The following is a 23,946-nucleotide window of genomic DNA, read 5'->3' as shown; positions in this document are numbered from 1 at the left end:
TATCTAGAAAGGCTGGTCCTAAAGAGGTAGGCATTTTTTCTCAGGTCTCAAGAAGTTCTGAAATACAAGTGTGTGTGTGTGTGTGTGTGTGTGTGTGTGTGTGTGTGTGTGTGTGTGTGTGTGTGTGTGTGTGTGTGTGTGTGTGTGTGTGTGTGTGTGTGTGTGTTTTCTTAGTACTTAGGAATCGATACCGGTACTCAACGATACCAATTGTTGGTACTTTTGTGTGTGTCGATGAATATCCATTGTTTTTGATAATAAAATCTCATTTTTAATTGCAATATTTAAAAAATGAGCTGATGATGATAACTGCTGTCCAGTTATTAAATATTGCTTTATTATCTAATTTCTAAGTCTCATTTTCCAGTGCAGTAGGAAAACATTAGATGGCAGTAGTGTAACGTTTACGGTGTGTTGGCAAGTAAGTTCAGTCTTTGCTGTTTCTGGTCTTTTCTTGCGCCCCAAAAAGTGTTAATACTGTAAGTATTGTACTCCGTTCGCACCAGCTGTTTGATTGTAGCGTGCATTTCAGTCGTAGTTTTCATAAACAAATTTGTGTTAAAATCGCCATGTAAAATCGCTAATGCTAATCGGTAGCATGTCAATAGGAAAAGCCAATGTTTATAAGCGTCAAGCTAGCGCATTTTCGGAAAAGTACAGCCTTATTTCACTTGCGTCGTAGCGATTTTTGAGTCAAGTTCTTTGTTGACGTTTAAAGGGGAACATTATCAGCAGACCTATGGAAGCGTCAATATATACCTTGATGTTGCAGAAAAAAGACCATGTATTTTTAACCGATTTCCGAACTCTAAATGGGTGAATTTTGGCAAATTAAACGCCTTTCTGTTTATCGGTCTTTTAGCGATGACGTCACCGATGTAACACACCCGCCATATTGATTTTCACATTACAAACACCGGGTCTCAGCTCTGTTATTTTCCGTTTTTTCGACTGTTTTTGGAACCTTGGAGACATCATGCCTCGTGGGTGTGTTGTCGGAGGGTGTAACAACACTAACAGGGAGGGATTCAAGTTGCACCACTGGCAAGAAATCTGCCGCCAGACCCCCATTGAATGTACCAGAGTGTCTTCACATTTGACCGGCGATGCTAAGACAGACATGGCACAGAGATGTATGGATAACCTGCAGATGCATTTGCAACCATTAAGTCAACGAAATCACAAAGGTGAGTTTTGTTGATGTTGTTGACTTATGTGCTAATCAGACATATTTGGTCGCGGCATGACTGCCAGCTAATCGATGCTAACATGCTATGCTAATCGATGCTAACATGCTATTTACGCTAGTTGTATGTACATTTGAAACTAGATACCCACATTTAATGCGAAACAAACACTTACCAATCGACGGATTTAAGTTGCTCCAGTGTCACAAGATGCGAAAGTCCTGATCGTTTGGTTCGCACATTTTACCGGCGATGCTAATAAGGCAGCCATGCTATGGGCCACTTCATTAGGTACACCCACGCTATGGCCGAATAGCGTCAATAGCTATTCGCTCAATAGCTTCAATTTAGTTTTCGCTATCTGCCTCCATACTCCGACCATCTGTTTCAATACATGCGTAATCTGTTGAATCGCTTAAGCCGCGGAAATCCGAGTCTGAATCCGAGCTAATGTCGCTATATCTTGCTGTGGTAACCGCCATGTTGTTTGTATTGGCAGCACTGTGTGACGTCACAGGGAAATGGATAGTGGTTTCGAAGATAGCGAAAATAAGGCACTTTAAAGCTTTATTTAGGGATATTCCGGGACCGGTAAAATTTTGAAAAAATCTTCAGAAAATACAACAAGCCACTAGGAACTGATTGTTATTGTTTTTACCCCTTTTAAAATTGTGATAATGTTCCCCTTTAAAATTACGTCGTTACCTCAAGGCAGTTTGGCTGAGTTCGCTCCTAGTGCTGCGGGAGTGATCGCCAAAGAGCAACCGGGCGTAACGTCACCCGCAATCCAGGTAACGTGAATTAATTTGCGTTAAACCGTGTACGACCGGCGGTATTCGGTCAACCGGATTCGGTACCCATGCTTAAATAGTCCACACTAGAGATGCGCGGTTTGCGGTCTCATCCGCGGAGTCCGCGGGTCGGGGGGTTGACATGACGAAAAAATAGATTTTAATTAGATTCGGGCGGGTGGCGGTTGAACCATCCGGCAATAATTGATATACATGGTTCTGTGATCAGTATCCTTTGCCATTCAAAGAGCCATTTAAGACCCGTGTCACAAAGCGAAGAAGACAATAGGGGACGCTAATATTCTCCTGAATGACTGCCGGTAGTCACCCAGATAATAAGTATTAGGGCGTGCTATGAAGCCATTGACTTTGTCGCCTTCTACAACATGTACTATCTGCTTGTCAGTCCAGTAACATGTTGTGTGTGGTTTCCACGGCAACACGCACACGACTGCAAGGCATACTGGGTGACACAGAGTACGCTAATGGTTGTGATATAAACAATTTTAACACTCTTAGTAATATGCACCACGCTGTGAAGCCACACCAATTAAGAACATCCTCACAGTAAAATATATTGAGGACACGTCATGGATGCAAAGGATTCTGGGTATTTGTTGTGTTGCGCTTATGTTGTGTTCCTGTGAGGATGTTCTCCCGAAATGTGTTTGTCAATCTTGTTGGGTGTGGCTTCACAGCGTGGCGCATATTAGTAAGTGTTAAAGTTGTTTATATCACAACCATCAGTGTACTCTGTGTCACCCAGTATGCCTTTCAATCTTGAACGCGTAATCGCGGAAGCTGCACACAACATGTTGCGGAACCAACAATTGGTTCGTACATGTTGTCGAAGGTGTCTAAGGCAATGGCTTCACAGCACGCCCATATTCTTGTACCCAGGATGAACGCAATTGGATAGTCGCGGGAACGTTAGCGGCTCCAATTGTCTTCGTTACTCTGTGAAACAGGTTTAAATAGCTCTGTGAGTGGTAAAGGCGGACAACCTCTGATGTAATCCAGCAGGTGGGTACGGTCCTGATAAATAGTTGGTTCGGGTGGACGGCGGGTGGATGACGACTTTGGTGATGCGGATGCGGATGATATAATTGCCTATCCGCGCATCTCTAGTCCACACAGATGCGGTTTTTGTGGGAATTTCAACCTCACCCCGATGTTCTGTTTTCTGTGTAATGTTTAAATTGCGAGTAAATCAATAAAAAATAAGTATTTGGACACCCCCCCGGATGTACGACTGAATATTGGCGAGCAAAACTGGATGGCAATACATGAACATGACTTTTTATATCTTTCTCGCGTAAGAGCTTTATTGTTACAAAAAACACATCGTTCAGTAAGTGTCCACGAAATGATATCCCTTACCTGCAGCGAAGGAAGCGAAGACGGCCCTGTGGTTGAGCGGCTGGGTGGCGCGGTAGTTGTCCTGCAGCAGCATCCGGTCAGCATCCTCGGCTTCACTGGAGTACAGCATGGTTTCCATCTTCAGCAGCTGTGTAGAAAATAGAGACAGGACAGAGGAATAAAACCTCATGCTGTTGTCCGACAGTTTAAGAACATTTCTCAACCAGCTATTGCAAGGAATTCAGGGATTTCACCATCTAAGGTCCGTAATATCATCAGAGGTTCAGAGAATCTGGAGAAATCCCTGCACGCAAGCGATATTACGGGCCTTCGATCCCTCGGGCGGTACCGCATCAAAAAGTGACATCAGTGTGTAAAGGATATCACCACATGGGCTCAAGAACACTTCGGAAAACCACTGTCAGTAACTACAGTTGGTGGCTACATCTGTAAGTGCAAGTTAAAACTGTACTATGCAAAGCCAAAGCCATTTATCAACAACACCCAGACAAGCCACCGGCTTCGCTGGGCTCTATCTCTTGAAATATGGTGAGTGGGGGTAAACTCTTCACTAATAATGATTGCTGTGTTAGGCCCATGGCCCATTGGCACATTTTTACTTTGGCTCTTAGAGGCTAATTGTCCGGGCATCCCGGTCTATACAGTCCATTAGTAAAGTATTCACATATTTTGTTATGTTAAAGCCTTATTCCACAATGGAATACATTCATTGTCATGATCCGCTGTACGGATCATATTCTGTTTGGGTTTTCCGGTTCACTTGTGTTTTTCTGTTAGTGTTGGACTCCGTTTAGTTCCTGTTTATGCACCTCTCAGTTGGTTACCATAGTTACTTATTATTTTCACCTGACGCTTGTTCCGGACGCACAGCTGTGTTTCGGTTATCACTGACATTATTTAAACCTACCTTCGCCCGTCAGTCAGTCTGGCTTCCTAGTTCGTCTTCGTACAACAAGTAACAACGTTCTGTTTCCTGGTCGCTACCTGCTAGCTTCCACGCTAGGCTCTTTATTTTCTAGCTCACACGCTAGCTCTTTTAGTTGTTTGCTTTAAGTGCCATGAGCACGTTTTTCTTTGTTCTGTCTGATTTATTCCTTAATAAATCATTTTTCCTACTGTCCGAAGCCCGTCTGCATTCCTGGGAGAAGGAGCTCCGCATCACACATTGTTGTCCTCAAAATTCTACAGTCAATAACCTATAGTGAAAATGGTTTGTTAAATTTCTTTTGCAAATTTATTAAGATTAAAAAATTTAAAACCCCAAAACCGGTGAAGTTGGCACATTGTGTGAATGGTAAATAAAAACAGAATACAACGATAAGCAAATCCTTCTCAACCTATATTCAGTCGAATAGACTGCAAAGACAAGATACATATCGTTTGAACCGGAAAACGTTATTTTTTGCAAGTATTAGCTCATTTGGAATTTGATGCCTGCAACAAGTTTCAAAAAAGCTGGCACAAGTGGCAAAAAAGAGTGAGAAAGTTGAGAAAATGCTCATCAAACACTTATTTGGAACATCCCACAGGTGAACAGGCTGATTGGGAACAGGTGGGGTGCCATGACTGGGTATAAAATCTCGCCAGAAAGATGTCCAGGCATCGAGTAATTGTCTCTGGCCCCCTGCCTGGGAGAGGCAATGATGAGAGATATAGCAGATTAGTCTCTCTTAACAGGTGGCTGGATAGCTTCTGCAGACAACAGGGATTTACGTTTATTGATAATTGGCCCTCTTTCTGGGGCAAACCTGGCTTGCTGAGGAGAGACGGCCTTCACCCTAACCAGGAAGGCGCTATCCTCTTGTCTCGGAACATAGACTTCGCATTGAGCCACATTTGACTAACTGCACTAGAGCAAGCCCGGTCACAGGCAATTACAGAGCCTGCCAGCCTGGGTATGGAGTCAGTTAAGTTAGAACTAGCCAGCGCCAGGCTGGATGATCCCTGTACACATAGCAATTTTCGTAGAATAATACACAACTCACAAAATGTTTTTTCTACTGTGTCTATGACTACGTCAGAGTTAGACATGCGCTCTACTGAGGTGGCAAATTATGATGCGTTCAGTTTATCGCAGCGCCAAGTAGACAATCTGAAAATTCCCGTCATATCAATTCCTAGATATGGTCGTAATTATTTTAAGTACACTGCGCATAATAAACGTAACATTATTAATATTGCTACGACGGATAATTTCATCAACAACTCCTTAAAACAGCCCACTACCTATAATATGGGCTTTCTAAACATCAGATCTTTGTCTCCCAAAACGTTATTAGTCAATGAGGTCATTAGAGACAACAACCTTAACGTCATCGGTCTTAGCGAAACCTGGCTTAAACCAGACGAGTTTTTTGCGATAAATGAGGCATCCCCTCCTAACTATACGAATGCGCATATTGCCCGTCACCTCAAAAGGGGAGGGGGTGTCGCACTAATATACAACGAAAACTTTAACTTTAGTCCTAACTTAAATAATAAATATAAATCGTTTGAGGTGCTTTCTATGAAGTCTGCCACACCTCTGCCTCTGTGCCTGGCCGTTATCTACCGCCCCCCAGGGCCCTATTCGGACTTTATTAGTGAATTCTCAGAGTTTGTTGCTGATCTAGTGACGCACGCCGATAATATAATTATAATGGGGGACTTTAATATCCATATGAATACCCCATTGGACCCACCGTGCGTGGCGCTCCAGACTATAATTGATAGCTGTGGTCTTACACAAATAATAAATGAACCGACGCATCGCAGCGGCAATACGATAGACCTAGTGCTTGTCAGAGGTATCACCGTCTCCAAAGTTATGATACTCCCGTATACTAAAGTAATGTCCGATCATTACCTTATAAAATTCGAAGTTCAGACTCATGTTCGGCAAGCTAATAAGAATAATAACTGCTATAGCAGCCGCAACATTAATGCTGCCACAACGACGACTCTTGCGGACCTACTGCCCTCGGTAATGGCACCGTTCCCAAAGTATGTGGGCCCTATTGATAACCTCACTAACAACTTTAACAACGCCCTGCGCGAAACCATTGATAGTATAGCACCGCTGAAGTTAAAAAAGGCTCCAAATAGGCGTACGCCATGGTTTACTGAAGAAACTAGAGCTCAGAAATTATTATGTAGAAAGCTGGAACGCAAATGGCGCACGACTAAACTTGAGGTGCACCATCAAGCATGGAGTGATAGTTTAATAACTTATAAACGCATGCTTACCTTAGCTAAAGCTAATTATTACTCAAATCTCATCCGCATTAATAAAAACGATCCAAAATTTTTGTTTAGTACAGTAGCATCGCTAACCCAACAAGGGACTCCTTCCAGTAGCTCCACCCATTCGGCAGATGACTTTATGAAGTTCTTTAATAAGAAAATTGAACTTATTAGAAAGGAGATTAAAGACAATGCGTCCCAGCTACAACGGGGTTATAGTAACACAGATACGATTGTATATACGGCGGATACTGCAAATATCCAAAATAGTTTCTCTCGTTTTGATGAAATAACATTAGAAGGATTGTTACAACGTGTAAATGGAATAAAACAAACAACATGTTTACTTGACCCACTTCCTGGGAAACTTATCAAGGAGCTTTTTGTATTATTAGGTCCATCAGTGCTAAATATTATAAACTTATCACTTTCCTCGGGCACTGTTCCCGTTGCATTCAAAAAAGCGGTTATTCATCCTCTCCTTAAAAGACCTAACCTCGATCCTGACCTCATGGTAAACTACCGACCGGTGTCTCACCTTCCCTTTATTTCGAAAATCCTCGAAAAAATTGTTGCGGAGCAGCTAAATGAGCACTTAGCGTTTAACAATCTATGTGAAACCTTTCAATCCGGTTTCAGGGCAAATCACTCGACTGAGACAGCCCTCGCAAAATTGACTAATGATCTATTGCTAACGATGGACTCTGATGCGTCATCTATGTTGCTGCTCCTCGATCTTAGCGCTGCTTTCGATACCGTCGATCATAATATTTTATTAGAGCGTATCAAAATACGAATTGGTATGTCAGACTCAGCCCTGTCATGGTTTAACTCTTATCTTACTGATAGGATGCAGTGCGTCTCCTATAACAGTGTGACCTCGGACTATGTTAAGGTAACGTGTGGAGTTCCCCAGGGTTCGGTCCTTGGCCCTGTACTCTTCAGCATCTACATGCTGCCGCTAGGTGACGTCATACGCAAATACGGTATTAGCTTTCACTGTTATGCTGATGACACCCAACTCTACATGCCCCTAAAGCTGACCAACATGCCGGACTGTAGTCAGTTGGAAGCGTGTCTTAATGAAATTAAACAATGGATGTCCGCTAACTTTTTGCAACTTAATGCCAAAAAAACGGAAATGCTGATTATCGGTCCTGCTAGACACCGACCTCTATTTAATAATACAACTTTAACATTTGACAACCAAATAATAAAACAAGGTGACTCTGTAAAAAATCTGGGTATTATCTTCGACCCAACTCTCTCCTTTGAGTCACACATTAAAAGCGTTACTAAAACGGCCTTCTTTCATCTCCGTAATATCGCTAAAATTCGCTCCATTTTGTCCACTAAAGACGCCGAGATCATTATCCATGCGTTTGTTACGTCTCGTCTCGATTACTGTAACGTATTATTTTCGGGTCTCCCCATGTCTAGCATTAAAAGATTACAGTTGGTACAAAATGCGGCTGCTAGACTTTTGACAAGAACAAGAAAGTTTGATCATATTACGCCTGTACTGGCTCACCTGCACTGGCTTCCTGTGCACTTAAGATGTGACTTTAAGGTTTTATTACTTACGTATAAAATACTACACGGTCTAGCTCCAGCCTATCTTGCCGATTGTATTGTACCATATGTCCCGGCAAGAAATCTGCGTTCAAAAGACTCCGGCTTATTAGTGATTCCTAGAGCTCAAAAAAAGTCTGCGGGCTATAGAGCGTTTTCCGTTCGGGCTCCAGTACTCTGGAATGCCCTCCCGGTAACAGTTCGAGATGCTACCTCAGTAGAAGCATTTAAGTCTCATCTTAAAACTCATTTGTATACTCTAGCCTTTAAATAGACTCCCTTTTTAGACCAGTTGATCTGCCGCTTCTTTTCTTTCTCCTATGTCCCCCCCTCCCTTGTGGAGGGGGTCCGGTCCGATGACCATGGATGAAGTACTGACTGTCCAGAGTCGAGACCCAGGATGGACCGCTCGTCGGGACCCAGGATGGACCGCTCGCCTGTATCGGTTGGGGACATCTCTACGCTGCTGATCCGCTTCAGATGGTTTCCTGTGGACGGGACTCTCGCTGCTGTCTTGGAGCCACTATGGATTGAACTTTCACAGTATCATGTTGGACCCGCTCGACATCCATTGCTTTCGGTCCCCTAGAGGGGGGGGGGTTGCCCACATCTGAGGTCCTCTCCAAGGTTTCTCATAGTCAGCATTGTCGCTGGCGTCCCACTGAATGTGAATTCTCCCTGCCCACTGGGTGTGAGTTTTCCTTGCCCTTATGTGGGTTCTTCCGAGGATGTTGTAGTCGTAATGATTTGTGCAGTCCTTTGAGACATTTGTGATTTGGGGCTATATAAATAAACATTGATTGATTGATGATTGAAAAACAGCTTCCATGAAATGCTCAGTCATTCACAAACAAGGATGGGGCGAGGGTCACCACTTTGTGAACAAATGCGTCAGCAAATTGTCCAACAGTTTAAGAACATCATTTCTTATTTCAAAGTCTTTTGAATTTATTTTAAAATTTTTGTTCTGGAAAATCTAGAAGAAATGATGATTTGTCTTTGTTAGAAATATAACTTGGTCCAATTTGTTATATATTCTATCTAACAAAGTGCAGATTGGATTTTAACCTATTTAAAACATGTCATCAAAAATATATATTTATTGTGAGAAATCATTACGGTGATCAGTGTTTCCACAAAGATAAATATCATTTATTATTAATAATAACATAGAGTTCAATCAATCAATGTTTACTTATATAGCCCTAAATCACTAGTGTCTCAAAGGGCTGCACAAACCACTACGACATCCTCGGTAGGCCCACATAAGGGCAAGGAAAACTCACACCCAGTGGGACGTCGGTGACAATGATGACTATGAGAACCTTGGAGAGGAGGAAAGCAATGGATGTCGAGCGGGTCTAACATGATACTGTGAAAGTTCAATCCATAATGGATCCAACACAGTCGCGAGAGTCCAGTCCAAAGCGGATCCAACACAGCAGCGAGAGTCCCGTCCACAGGAAACCATCCCAAGCGGAGGCGGATCAGATTACGGAGATGAAAGAAGGCCGTTTTAGTAACGCTTTTAATGTGTGCCTCAAAGGAGAGAGTTGGGTCGAAGATAACACCCAGATTCTTTACCGTGTCGCCTCGTTTAATTGTTTGGTTGTCAAATGTTAGAGTTGTATTATTAAATAGAGTTCGGTGTCTAGCAGGACCGATAATCAGCATTTCCATTTTTTTGGGCGTTGAGTTGCAAAAAGTTAGCGGACATCCATTGTTTAATTTCATTAAGACACGCCTTCAGCTGACTACAGTCCGGCGTGTTGGTCAGCATTAGGGGCATGTAGAGTTGGGTGTCATCAGCATAGCAGTGAAAGCTAACACCGTATTTGCGTATGACGTCACCTGGCTGCAGCAAATGTAAATCGAGCTAATTGGCTATTTCTGGCATTTTATTTAAGTGTGTATCAAACTGGTAGCCCCTTCGTATTATTCAGTACCCAAGAAGTAGCTCTTGGTTTCAAAAAGGTTGGTGACCCCTGCTGTAACGGAAGCATGTGACCATGGGGGCGGGGTCATTGTGTCAGCCTCACCTGGGCTTTGGAGATCTGAACCCTCTCGTGGAACAGCGTCCAGATCACGCTCTGGAAGCAGGGCGGCGTGGTCAGGGATCCGTTATAGCGGTAGTAGCGCTCCAGATCCTTGGGGAGCAGTGACTGCACGTCGAACGCCGGTATGAAGACTTTCTGGTCTGCCAGCGGAAAAACAGAAAACAGAACTCTCGTCGTCCAAACACCATTTCAGGCAAACAGATCGGAATAAATGGCCAGGGACCTAAAGGAAGGACTGCCTGGAGCACGTACTCGCGTGTCTGACGCGGCTCAGGTAGTTGATGATGTTGTTAAACGCCGGGTTGGTCTCTTCGCCCGTCTGAAAACACCCAAAACCTGATCATGACTTGAACGACGTTTGTGTAAAACTTGCGCCTTTGGACTTTTACCACGATCAGGACTCCCAGGACGGCGAGGCCGTCCTTCTGCGTCATGGCGGCGGTCATGTTGGGGTAGAGTTCAGAATTGTAGTGCACCACATGCAGCTGCGGACAGGGACCATCAGTTAGTCCCAGTTCTCCAGCTCTCGACAGCACCGGGTCGGAAATAAGTGTCCTGGTGACGCCATTTGTGCTTTCATTTGATTTGCGCCTCGTTAATAGTCTCGGATTGTCCCGACCGCACCTGAGACCACCACAGAGGACGTGGTTCTTGGTGTACCAGTGACAGATGGATGAGTATTCTGTCCTCCTTCTTCCCCTACATCAGGGGTGTCAAACTCAAATACATTTAAAACCGAACAAAGCCGCGGGCCAAGGTTGAACAAATGAACCTTTTAATAGGGACCCAAACAAGTTTTGCATTGAATATTGAACAAGCAAGGCTTATATAACTTTATAATGACATGCAAAATCAAGTTTCAAATAATCAATCAATCAATCAATGTTTACTTATATAGCCCTAAATCACTAGTGTCTCAAAGGGCTGCACAAACCAATACGACATCCTCGGTAGGCCCACATAAGGGCAAGGAAAACTCACACCCAGTGGGACGTCGGTGACAATGATGACTATGAGAACCTTGGAGAGGAGGAAAGCAATGGATGTCGAGCGGGTCTAACATGATACTGTGAAAGTTCAATCCATAATGGATCCAACACAGTCGCGAGAGTCCAGTCCAAAGCGGATCCAACACAGCAGCGAGAGTCCCGTTCACAGCGGAGCCAGCAGGAAACCATCCCAAGCGGAGGCAGATCAGCAGCGCAGAGATGTCCCCAGCCGATACACAGGCGAGCAGTACATGGCCACCGGATCGGACCGGACCCCCTCCACAAGGGAGAGTGGGACATAGAAGAAAAAGAAAAGAAACGGCAGATCAACTGGTCGAAAAAGGGAGTCTATTTAAATAATAATATCCATCCATCCATTTTCTACCGCTTATTCCCCTTCGGGGTCGCGGGGGGCGCTGGCGCCTATCTCAGCTACAATCGGGCGGAAGGCGGGGTACACCTTGGACAAGTCGCCACCTCATCGCAGGGCCAACACAGATAGACAGACAACATTCACACTCACATTCACACACTAGGGCCAATTTAGTGTTGCCATTCAAACTATCCCCAAGTGCATGTCTTCGGAGGTGGGCAGGGCCTATCCCCAGGTGCATGTCTTTGGAGGTGGGCGGGGCCTATCCCCAGGTGCATGTCTTTGGAAGTGGGAGGAAGCCGGAGTACCCGGAGGGAACCCACGCATTCACGGGGAGAACATGCAAACTCCACACAGAAAGATCCCGAGCCTGGATTTGAATCCAGGACTGCAGGACCTTCGTATTGTGAGGCAGACGCACTAACCCCTCTGCCACCGTGAAGCCCGTTTCAAATAATAATAATTAAAAAATATCAGTGGCATATCAAATAAAATTCAAATACAAATTGAATGCCTCTTTTCTATTTGCAGCCTTCTGAGGTAAATATCAAAATACCTTGTTGCGTCCCGAAAGAGTTAGTGCTGCAAGGGGTTCTGGGTAATTGTTCTGTTGTGTTTATGTTGTGTTACAGTGCAGATGTTCTCCCGAAATGTGTTCGTCATTCTTGTTTGGTGTGACTTCACAGTGTGGCGAATGTTTGTAACAGTGTTAAAGTTGTTTATACGGCCACCCTCAGTGTGACATGTATGGCTGTTGTCCAAGTATGCTTTGCATTCACTTATGTGTGTGTAATAGTCGCATATATTATGCGAGTGGGCCTGCACGCTGTTTGTATGGAGGAAATGCGGACGTGGCGACAGGTTGTAGAGAATGCTAAAGGCCCTCAATATTGTTATCCGGGTAAAAATCGGGAGAATGCTTGCCTCGGGAGGGGCATAAACTTCGGGAGGATTGGCAAGTGTGAGAAATTGAGGTGTTAAAGCGGCACCGGTGCTGTGTAATAACGGCGGGCCAGCTGTAATGTTAATTTGATATTGCCTCAAGGGCCAAATTAAATTACACGGCGGGCCACATTCTCTGGCTACCATTTATCTTTCCCCTGTTCCGACTAGTTTTGTCCCGATTCCTATCATCAGGTTTATGTTTGATCATGTTATGTTTTGATTTTTGGACTCTTGTTTCCCGTTTTGCACTTCTTGGTTTTGTTTGTTTTCCATAGTTACCCATTAGTTTCCACCTGGTCTCCAAGTCCTCGGCTCTCACACCTGTTTCCAATTATCACAGCTAGCATTTAAGCCATTTTGTTTTCTGTTCCTCGGCCTGGGAACTTTACCGACCTACCGGACTTTGTATCGAACCCTCATGACCACGCACCTACCTCTCCTTGCCAACCTTCATGCCTTGCCACGCTGATTACTGTTTTGACCACGCCACGTAAGATTTTGTTTGTATTTATGCCTCAGTGCAAGTTTTTCTTTTGTTTTGTACCGTAGATAGTATTTTTTTTTTATTTCAATGAATCAATCAATGTTTACTTATATAGCCCTAAATCACTAGTGTCTCAAAGGGCTGCACAAACCACTACGACATCCTCGGTAGGCCCACATAAGGGCAAGGAAAACTCACACCCAGTGGGACATCGGTGACAATGATGACTATGAGAACCTTGGAGAGCGTTCTCTACAACCTGTCGTCACGTCCGCTTTTCCTCCATACTAACAGCGTGTCACATAATATTTGTGGCTTTTACACAAACAATCATATGCAATCATACTTGGTCAACAGCCATACAGGTCACACTGAGGGTGGCCGTATAATCAACTTTAGCACTGTTACAAATATGCGCCACACTGTGAACCCACACCAAACAAGAATGACAAACACATTTCGGGTGAACATCCGCACCGTAACACAACAGAACAAATACCCAGAAACCCTTGCAGCACTAACTCTTCCGGGAAACTTCCAGCAAACTGACGAATAATTAAGGTTTTATTCATTCATTTTCTCTTGCTACTTCAAGGCTTGAATGTTTGGTTCATTCATTATTGTTATTTTATTTTCAAATGTATTATTAGCCTGTGGAAAAAATTTGATATTTACCTCAGAAGATTGCAAATGGAAAAAAAGGCATAACATTTTTTATTAAAATTTTATTTGATATGCCATTGATATTTTTTTTATTATTATTATTATTTGAAACTGGATTTTGCATGTCACTAAAGTTATATAAGTCTTGCCTGTTCAATATTTATTGCAAAACTTGTTTGGGTCCCTATTAAAAGGTTAATTTGTTCAACCTTGGCCCGCGGCTTTGTTCCGTTTAAAATTTTGGCCCACTCTGTATTTGACTTCGACACCCCGTGTCCCTAATGAAAAGGCCAGGAAGTGTCTGCAATATATATATATATAGTTCAAGAGCGTATCTAGTCGATGCTACTATGATTACATCGATATTTTTTAGCTTCAACAAAATCTTCTTTCGTTTTTTATTTATGTTTATAAAGTCAGGAAATATGTCCCTGGACACATGAAGACTTTGAATATGACCAATGTATGATCCTGTAACGACTTGATATCGGATTGATACCCAAATTTGTGGTATCATCCAAAACTAATGTAAAGTATCAAACAACAGAATAATAAGTGATTATTACATTTGAGCAGAAGTGTAGATAGAACAGAAAGTAAGCAGATATTAACAGTAAATGAACAAGTAGATCAATCATTCATTTTGTACCGCTTGTCCCTCATAATTCTGACAAAATAATAGAATGATAAATGACACAATATGCTACTGCATATGTCAGCAGCTAAATTAGGAGCCTTTTTTTATTTACCGTAGAGGGGGGCATGTAACGACCGGCCTCAAAGCACAGCTGCCAGACGATTGGATTACCCAGCTGGGACTGATCATCGAATCCCCTGCCATGCTTATTAGAAGCAGCCGGGCTGAGACACCGTTGTTGGGAGTTGGAGTTACGCAGCCGACGCACACTGGACATTCAGGGACTGAAAAGTCGCCGAACAGAGTAGTGACCTGGTGTGTTAGCACAATAAAAGATCGTTCAACCCAGACCCAGAACCCACAAGTGGGAAACCTCTACATCTACTTACTACTAAAAGACAAGTTGTCTAGTATGTTCACTATTTTATTTGAGGACAAACTTGCAATGAGAAACATATGTTTAATACGCTAAGATTTTTTGTTAAATTAAAGCCAATAATGATATTTTTTGTGGGCCCCTTTATTTTAGAAAAGTACCGAAATACTGGTACCAAAATCTTGGTATTGTCAGGACTTGAACTTGGATATGTTTTGCTTCTTCCACGCAGAGGATGATTTGCACGAGCGAGACGTGAGTGTGCCTCAAAGCACAGCTGCCAGACGATTGGATTACCCAGCTGGGACTGATCATCAAATCCCCTGCCATGCTTATTAGAAGCAGCCGGGCTGAGACACCGTTGTTGGTGTCTCATTTATTTAACGCTATAATTCACCAAACAGACGCGCACAATGGCGGATAATAAACTACACTAAACTCCAAACAAAACAGCACAATGGCATGACTATATATATATATATATATATATATATATATATATATATATATCTATATATATATATATCTATATATATATAGATATATATATATATATATATATATATAGTCATGCCATTGTGCGTGGAAGAAGCAAAACAAACCCAAGTTCAAGTCCTGACAATACCAAGATTTTGGTACCAGTATTTCGGTACTTTTCTAAAATAAAGGGCCCCACAAAAAATATCATTATTGGCTTTAATTTAACAAAAAATCTTAGCGTACATTAAGCATATGTTTCTCACTGCAAGTTTGTCCTTAAATAAAATAGTGAACATACTAGACAACTTGTCTTTTAGTATTAAGTAGATGTAGAGGTTTCCCACTTGTGGGTTCTGGGTCTGGGTTGAACGATCTTTTATTGTGCTAACACACCAGGTCACAACTGTGCTCGGCGACTTTTCAGTCCCTGAATGTCCAGTGTGCGTCGGCTGCGTAACTCCAACTCCCAACAACGGTGTCTCAGCCCGGCTGCTTCTAATAAGCATGGCAGTCCCAGCTGGGTAATCCAATCGCCTGCCAGCTGTGCTTTGAGGCCGGTCGTTACATGCCCCCCTCTACGGTAAACAAAAAAAGGCTTCTAATTTAGCTGCTGACATATGCAGTAACATATTGTGTCATTTATCATTCTATTATTTTGTCAAAATTATGAGGGACAAGCGGTAGAAAATGAATGATTGATCTACTTGTTCATTTACTGTTAATATCTGCTTACTTTTTGTTTTAACATGTTCTATCTACACTTCTGTTAAAATGTAATAATCACTTATTCTTCTGTTGTTTGATACTTTACATTAGTTTTGGATGATACCACAAATTTGGGTATCAATCCGATACCAAGTAGTTACAGGATCATACATTGGTCATATTCAAAGTGTTCATGTATCCAGGGACATATTTCCTGACTCTATAAACATAAATAAAAAAACGAAAGAAGATTTTGTGAAGCTAAAAAATATCGATGTAATCATAGTAGCATCGACTAGACATGATCTTGAACTTGGTATCATCACAGTGGATGTTAGGTGTAGATCCACCAATGGCGTTTGTTTATATGTAGCGTCCCAGAAGAGTTGGTGCTGCAGGGAATTCTGGGAATTTGTACTGTGGTGTTTAAGTTGTGTTGCGGTGCAAATATTCTCCCAAAATTTGTTTTTCATTGTTGTTTAGTGTGGGTTCACTATATGGCACATGTTTATGACAGAGTTGACGTTGCTCATACAGCCACGCTTAGTGTGACATGTATGGCTGTTGACTAAGTATGCACTTCATTCACTTTTACATAATTGTGTTCAGAGTTAACTTGGTCATTTTAATGGTTGATAGAGTAATTATGTCTTGACTTTGTCAACTTTAGACCATTTTAACACGTCAAAAGTCATGACTACGTTGAGTAGTGAAGCTTACCTGGTTATCACTCCTCCTACAGGGATGATTATTGAAATAAATAAACTTAACTTGTTTCCATGGAGACAAGGAATAATGATTTAGAAGGTGTTACAACTGTGGATAGTCATTATCCGGTGGGTAGGTAGGTAACTGTATCTTAAAACATGACGACACCAATGGGTGGGGGACCGGTACTTTTTAAAAGGCGGTATAGTACCGAATATGATTCATTAGTATACAGTACAATCGTAGTTCCTACATTGTTTTTGTGGGCATCTGACCCAAACTTGAGATCGGGGGGTCGGCAACCCCCTGCTTTAGAGCTGTTTGGCGCCGCCCTAGTGGCTCTGTGGAACTTTTTCAAAAATTTACTAAAATGGAAAAAGATGGGGGAATATTTAGTTTTTGTTTTAATATTGATTCTATAGGACAGAGCTGTCAAACTCATTTTAGCTCAGGGGTCGCATGGAGGGAAATTCTGTGCACACGTGGGCCGGACTATTGAAATCATGGCATTAAAACTAAAAAATAAAGACAACTTCAGATTGTTTTCTTTTGCCTTACTTACACCAAAAATAGAACAAACACATTCTGAAAATATTACAATAAAAATATAGAAAAAACTACCAGTAGCGGTAAAGTTTAGATCTATGGAGGAAATAAGATAGTGAATGAATGTTTATAACTGAATACATTTACAAATTTTTTTTTATTTATTTTATTTTTTTTTTAAATTAAGTAACGTGTATTGCAACCTTTTTCCAAAACACAATATAGAATGTGAGATATAACATCTATCATTTGTTTTTAAAACGGTTACAAAAAAGTAGGTAAATTTAACACAAAAAATCTGGCGAGTGAACTGCCAGCTTTTTCCCCATTAAAAAAATAAAACAGTGGTCCATCCATCCGTTTTCTACCGCTTGTCCCTTTTGGCTGTTATTAAATTTACCCTGTAAATTTGTAAGCAATTAATACCAAAGACTATACAAGTCATACCAACGACTATAAAAATGGGACCCATTACCTCCCTGCTTGGCACTCGGCATCAAGGGTTGGATTTTTTTGGTTTTGTCACCAAAAAAATAATTCCCGGGCGCGGCCACTGCTGCTGCTCACTGCTCCCCTCACCTCACAGGGGGTGGAACAAGGGGACGGATCAAATGCAGAGGACAAATTTCACCACACCTTGTGTGTGTGTGTGTGTGTGTGTGTGTGTGACAATCATTGCTACTTTAACTTTTTAACTAAAAAAAAACAACACTATTTTACAGTAACATTTTGTAAATGTAAAGATTTTACTGTAAAATCAACAGTCGACTTAAAACAATTTAAATAATTAAAGCTGCAAGCAGCCATGGACGGGACCGACTTTTGCTGGTGTTTCCTGCCTTCACCCATTCAACATATCTTTACCTTCACATTACCTACCTTCCCTGCATCCTTGGGTCACACCGGTGCTTCTTTCTTTCACCCATACATGCTGGTGCTTCCTGCCATCACCCAGACAACAGATCTTTACCTGCACATTACCTACCTTCTCTGTATCCTGGGGTCACACCGGTGCCTCCTTCTTTTACCCACTCAACATATCTTTACCGGCAAAGTACCTACCTTCTCTGCATTGTGTGGTCACGCTGGTGCTTCCTGCTTTTAAGCGGCCATCTTGAGACAGCAGCAGCGCAGCAGTTATTTGAAGGCTCGTAAAATCAAAACCCGGAGCAGTTAGAAAAACTCTTTGTGCAACTTTTAATCAGAAGGGTTCAATCTCTTTCCTGTGCGAGTTTGAAGCCGACACAACAAACGCGCTCAGAGGAGATAATGTTTGAAAAAAGGTGACGGGTTTTTACAAAACTTTTGTTGTGAAGTGTAATTGCCAAATCCCTGTTGATTTTTGCTGAAGGATGTCAATTAATGAAATGTAGGTCTAAGTGAGACCTACATAGAGGTTTTTGTTTCATGTCTCTACGACATTCCTACTGGAAGTTAAAAGCAGTTTTGTCTGTTTTCTTCCTAGGAGCCGTTTTGTCTGTGTTTTATTCCTAGGGGGTGCTAGAGCGTAATTTAGAGTTTTGGGGTTTGGATTTTTATTAGATCGCAATTTTTGCCAGTCCTGATGTGTGTGTCCAGTTTGGTGAGTTTTGAAGCATTTTAAGGGGGTCAAATTGCAGCTCAAAGAGGCAAAAATGACATTTTTTTAGGAAACTTTTGTTTTGAAGGGGTAATTGCCAACTTCCTGTTGATTTTTGAAGGATGTTATTTCATGAAATGTAGGTCTAAGTCGGACCTACATAGAGATTTTTCTTTCATGTCTCTATGACATTCCTAACGGAAGTTAATAGCAGTTTTGTCTGTTTTTTCCTAGGGGGCGCTAGAGCGCAGGTTTGAGTTTTGGGGTTTTGTTTTTTATTAGATGGCAATTTTTGCCAATCCTGATGTGTGTGTAAAATTTGGTGAGTTTTGAAGCATGTTAAGGGGGTTAAATTACAGCTCAAAGAGGCAAAAAGGAAATTTTTGTTTTGAAGGGGTAATTGCCAACTTCCTGTTGATTTTTGCTGAAGGATGTCAGTTTATGAAATGTAGGTCTAAGTCAGACCTACATAGAGGTTTTTGTTTCATGTCTCTACGACATTCCTAACGGAAGTTAATAGCAGTTTTGTCTGTGTTTTTTCCTAGGGGGCGCTAGAGTGCAGTTTTGAGGTTTTTTTTTGTTTGTTTTTTTATTATTAGATGGCAATTTTGGCCAGTCCTGATGTGTGTGTGTAAAATTTGGTGAGTTTTGAAGCATGTTAAGGGGGTCAAATTACAGCTCAAAGAGGCAAAAATTACATTTTTTAGGAAACTTTTGTTTTGAAGGGGTAATTGCAAACTTCCTGTTAATTTCTGCTGAAGGATGTTATTTTATGAAATGTAGGGCAAAGTCAGACCCACATAGAGGTTTTTTTTTCATGTCTCTACGACATTCCTAACGGAAGATAATATCAGTTTTTTCTGTGTTTTTTCCTAGGGGGCTCTAGAGTACAGTTTTGAGTTTTGGGGTTTGGTTTTTTATTAGATGGCAATTTTCGCCAGTCCTGATGTGTGTGTCCAGTTTGGTGAGTTTTGAAGCATTTTAAGGGGGTCAAATTACAGCTCAAAGAGGCAAAAATGATTTTTTTAGGAAATGTTTGTTTTGAAGGGGTAATTGCCAACTTCCTGTTGATTTTTGCTGAGGGATGTTGGTTTATGAAATGTAGGTCTAAGTCAGACCTACATAGAGGTTTTTGTTTCATGTCTCTAAGACATTCCTAACGGAAGTTAATATCAGTTTTGTCTGTGTTTTTTCCTGGGGGGCGCTAGAGCGCAGGTTTGAGTTTTGGGGTTTTGTTTTTTATTAGATGGCAATTTTGGCCACTCCTGATGTGTGTGTAAAATTTGGTGAGTTTTGAAGCATGTTAAGGGGGTCAAATTATAGCTCAAAGAGGCAAAAATTATTTTTTTTATGAAACTTTTGTTTTGAAGGGGTAATTGACAACTTCCGGTTGATTTTTGCTGATGGATGTCATTTTATGAAATGTAGGTCTAAGTCAGACCTACATAGAGGTTTTTGTTTCATGTCTCTATCACATTCCTAACGGAAGTTAATATCAGTTTTGTCTGTGTTATTTCCTAGGGGGCGCTAGAGCGCAGGTTTGAGTTTTGGGGTTTTGTTTTTTATTAGATGGCAATTTTTGCCAATCCTGATGTGTGTGTAAAATTTGGTGAGTTTTGAAGCATGTTAAGGGCGTCAAATTACAGCTCAAAGAGGCAAAAATGATTTTTTTTATGAAACTTTTGTTTTGAAGGGGTAATTGCTAACTTCCTGTTGATTTTTGCTGAAGGATTTCATTTTATGAAATGTAGGTCTAAGTCAGACCTACATAGAGGTTTTTGTTTCATGTCTCTATCACATTCCTAACGGAAGTTAATAGCAGTTTTGTCTGTGTTTTTTCTTAGGGGGCGCTAGAGCGCAGTTTTGAGTTTTGGAGTTTTGTTTTTTATTAGATGGCAATTTTGGCCAGTCCTGATGTGTGTGTAAAATTTGGTGAGTTTTGAAGCATGTTAAGGGGGTCAAATTACAGCTCAAAGAGGCAAAAATTACATTTTTTTAGGAAACTTTTGTTTTGAAGGGGTAATTGACAAGTTCCTGTTGATTTTTGAAGAAGGATGTTGGCTTATGAAATGTAGGTCTAAGTCTGACCCACATAGAGGTTTTTGTTTCATGTCTCTACGACATTCCTAACGGAAGTTAATAGCAGTTTTGTCTGTGTTTTTTCCTAGGGGGCGCTAGAGTGCAGGTTTGAGTTTTGGGGTTTTGTTTTTTATTAGATGGCAATTTTTGCCAATCCTGATGTCTGTGTAAAATTTGGTGAGTTTTGGAGCATGTTAAGGGCGTCAAATTGCAGCTCAAAGAGGCGGCGGTATAATAATAATAAAACCTTAGAAATACAATTTGGTCCTCGGTCCCTAATTAATAATAAAATCCAGAGGTAAATTCATGCATTATTCGCTGCCAATTTGCTTATTTGAGGTCATATCTACAAAAATATGCCAAATATTCATCTGATATTTGCTGAGATTTGAGCATTGTGATTTGCCTTTTCTACTTCAACACCTACCTCCGCCTCAGCACTTTGGCCGTTGATGGTGTGTTCACTGCCGCCGTAATTTGGGCCGCCGCTGCCCCAGTGGAGGTGCATTTGCACGGCGGAGAAGAGCCAGGGCAGACCACCCAGGCTCATCCAGTCCGGCAGCTCAACCACAGCTGACAGTAAAAGCCGTGCAAGCAAAAAACATTTAAAAGTGAACTCGAAAGCGTCGGCGGTGATGTTGCTGAGGTGCGACCACGACCAGCTGGCGGGCGCGTGACGCCGCCCGGATACCTGGGAGAGGGCGGGGAAAAAAAAATGTTGCCTTGGTTACCTGTGTGTCCGTTGTTGTACAGGCTGAAGGGTCTGTTGCCGTGCTGGCTGTAGCCCAGCGGGGTCAGCGGGGACAGGCCGGGGTCGTATTTGGTCTGCGTGGTCACAACGTCCACGGGAGACTGCGAGCTGCCGCCGCACTCTGGGAAATGTTCCGACCATTGAGACTGACCCACCAGGCCTTCGGCGGGGAAAAGACACAGGTGTGAATCAAAGGCCCCAAGGTGGCGCACTCGAGGCAAGTGTCCAGCTGGTTCAACAATAGCGACGGATTAATGACGCCTCAGTGAGTGTATGGCACACTCACTACCTGTATTGACACTGCACTGCTACTGTGTTGGTGATTCATGCGCCCCCTGCTGGATTATACACGACACATGACCTGCACATATAATAATTGCATATATATATATATATATATATATATATACAGTGGGGCAAAAAAGTATTTAGTCAGCCAGCGATTGTGCAAGTTCTCCCACTTAAAATGATGACAGAGGTCTGTAATTTTCATCATAGGTACACTTCAACTGTGAGAGGCAGAATGTGAAAAAAAAATCCAGGAATTCACATTGTAAAAATTTTTAAGAATTTATTTGTAAATTATGGTGGAAAATAAGTATTTGGTCAACCATTCAAAGCTCTCACTGATGGAAGGAGGTTTTGGCTCAAAATCTCACGATACATGGCCCCATTCATTCTTTCCTTAACACGGATCAATCGTCCTGTCCCCTTAGCTGAAAAACAGGCCCAAAGCATGATGTTTCCACCCCCATGCTTCACAGTAGGTATGGTGTTCTTGGGATGCAACTCAGTATTCTTCTTCCTCCAAACACGACCAGTTGAGTTGATACCAAAAAGTTCTATTTTGGTTTCATCTGACCACATGACATTCTTCCAATCCTCTGCTGTATCATCCATGTATCCATTTTGGTATAAACTCAACTGGTCGTGTTTGGAGGAAGAAGAATACTGAGTTGCATCCCAAGAACACCATACCTACTGTGAAGCATGGGGGTGGAAACATCATGCTTTGGGGCTGTTTTTCTGCTAAGGGGACAGGACCATTGATCCGTGTTAAGGAAAGAATGAATGGGGCCATGTATCGTGAGATTTTGAGCCAAAACCTCCTTCCATCAGTGAGAGCTTTGAATGGTTGACCAAATACTTATTTTCCACCATAATTTACAAATAAATTCTTTAAAATTCCTACAATGTGAACTCCTGGATTTTTTTTTCACATTCTGTCTCTCACAGTTGAAGTGTACCTATGATGAAAATGACAGACCTCTGTCATCATTTTAAGTGGGAGAACTTGCACAATCGCTGGCTGACTAAATACTTTTTTGCCCCACTGTATATATATCCATATTTAAAAGTTATTTCTTTTCTTTAGTCTAATTTGAAATAGCTAGTGTTCCATCTTGTACTCTTTTTATCTTTTCTTTATCTCATGACCGATGGTACAATGTGGACTGCCTTGAGCTTGGAATGCAATAGTAGCAATACTCCTTTTTCCTATCTCAAGGTAGTCTACAGCTGAGGAAAACAATTGATATGTGGATTCGCTCTGAAGGGGGGGGGGCTATTGGATACTGAAAAAGACAACACTTCCGTAGTGAGAGCAGATCAACTAGGCGATGCGAATTGAATGTGTTGTTTTTTTGGTTGGGCTCTCTAAAGCTTTGGAATAAATTGCAAAATACCTATTCTGTTCTGGGTTATCATTTAAAATCAGCTTGTGTCTTCAAAACAACTTGGGATTGGCCAGCAACTTAAAATTCCCTCGAAGGAACATATATAATATATATATATATATATATATATATATATATATATATATATATATATATATATATATATATATATATATATAAGACATGCACCTGCAGATAGGTGACCCCCGAGAGGGACAAGACAAGCGGTAGAAAATGGATGTGTATGTATATATATATGTTTATAGACTGTATATATAGTCGTAGTCAAAAGTTGACATCCACTTGTAAAGAACATAATGTCATGGCTGTCTTGAATTTCCAGTCATTTCTAAAACTCTTATATTTTTGTGATAGAGTGATTGGAGCACATACTTGTTGGTCACAAAAAACATTCATGAAGTTTAGTTCTTTTCTGAATTTATTATGGGTCTACTGAAAATGTGAGCCAATCTGCTGGGTCAAAAGTATACATACAGCAATGTTAATATTTGCTTACATGTCCCTTGGAAAGTTTCACTGCAATAAGACGCTTTTGGTAGCCATCCACAATATTCTGGTTGAATTTTTGACCACTCCTCTTGACAAAATTGGTGCATTTCAGCTAAATGTATTGGTTTTCTGACATGGACTTGTTTCTTCAGCATTGTCCACACGTTTAAGTCAGGACTTTGGGAAGACCATTCTAAAACCTTCATTCTAGCCTGTTCCTTTACCACTTTTGATGT

The 23,946-nt window shown here is 41.6% G+C and overlaps 2 protein-coding genes across 7 annotated transcripts in view; one reads left to right on the top strand and one right to left on the bottom strand.

The window, feature by feature from the left end:
* ciarta (circadian associated repressor of transcription a) overlaps nt 1-23,946 on the top strand; it is a 243,471-nt gene that overhangs the window by 129,690 nt on the left and 89,835 nt on the right. The window lies entirely within an intron of this gene.
* ca14 (carbonic anhydrase XIV) overlaps nt 1-23,946 on the bottom strand; it is a 67,836-nt gene that overhangs the window by 22,953 nt on the left and 20,937 nt on the right. For all 6 annotated transcript variants that reach the window (XM_061881656.1, XM_061881659.1, XM_061881655.1 and 3 more), the window contains exons 3-8: nt 21,505-21,684; nt 21,201-21,346; nt 10,599-10,694; nt 10,462-10,528; nt 10,192-10,349; nt 3,359-3,485 (exon numbers count right to left, since the gene is read on the bottom strand). In XM_061881656.1, coding sequence (XP_061737640.1) covers nt 3,359-3,485; nt 10,192-10,349; nt 10,462-10,528; nt 10,599-10,694; nt 21,201-21,346; nt 21,505-21,684 — 774 coding nt within the window. The remainder of the gene's footprint in view (nt 1-3,358; nt 3,486-10,191; nt 10,350-10,461; nt 10,529-10,598; nt 10,695-21,200; nt 21,347-21,504; nt 21,685-23,946) is intronic.

The sequence above is a fragment of the Nerophis ophidion genome, linkage group LG21 (genome assembly GCF_033978795.1).
Source record: "Nerophis ophidion isolate RoL-2023_Sa linkage group LG21, RoL_Noph_v1.0, whole genome shotgun sequence".
Taxonomy (NCBI): Eukaryota; Metazoa; Chordata; class Actinopteri; order Syngnathiformes; family Syngnathidae; genus Nerophis; species Nerophis ophidion.
This window is presented reverse-complemented; position numbering and strand designations above follow the sequence as displayed.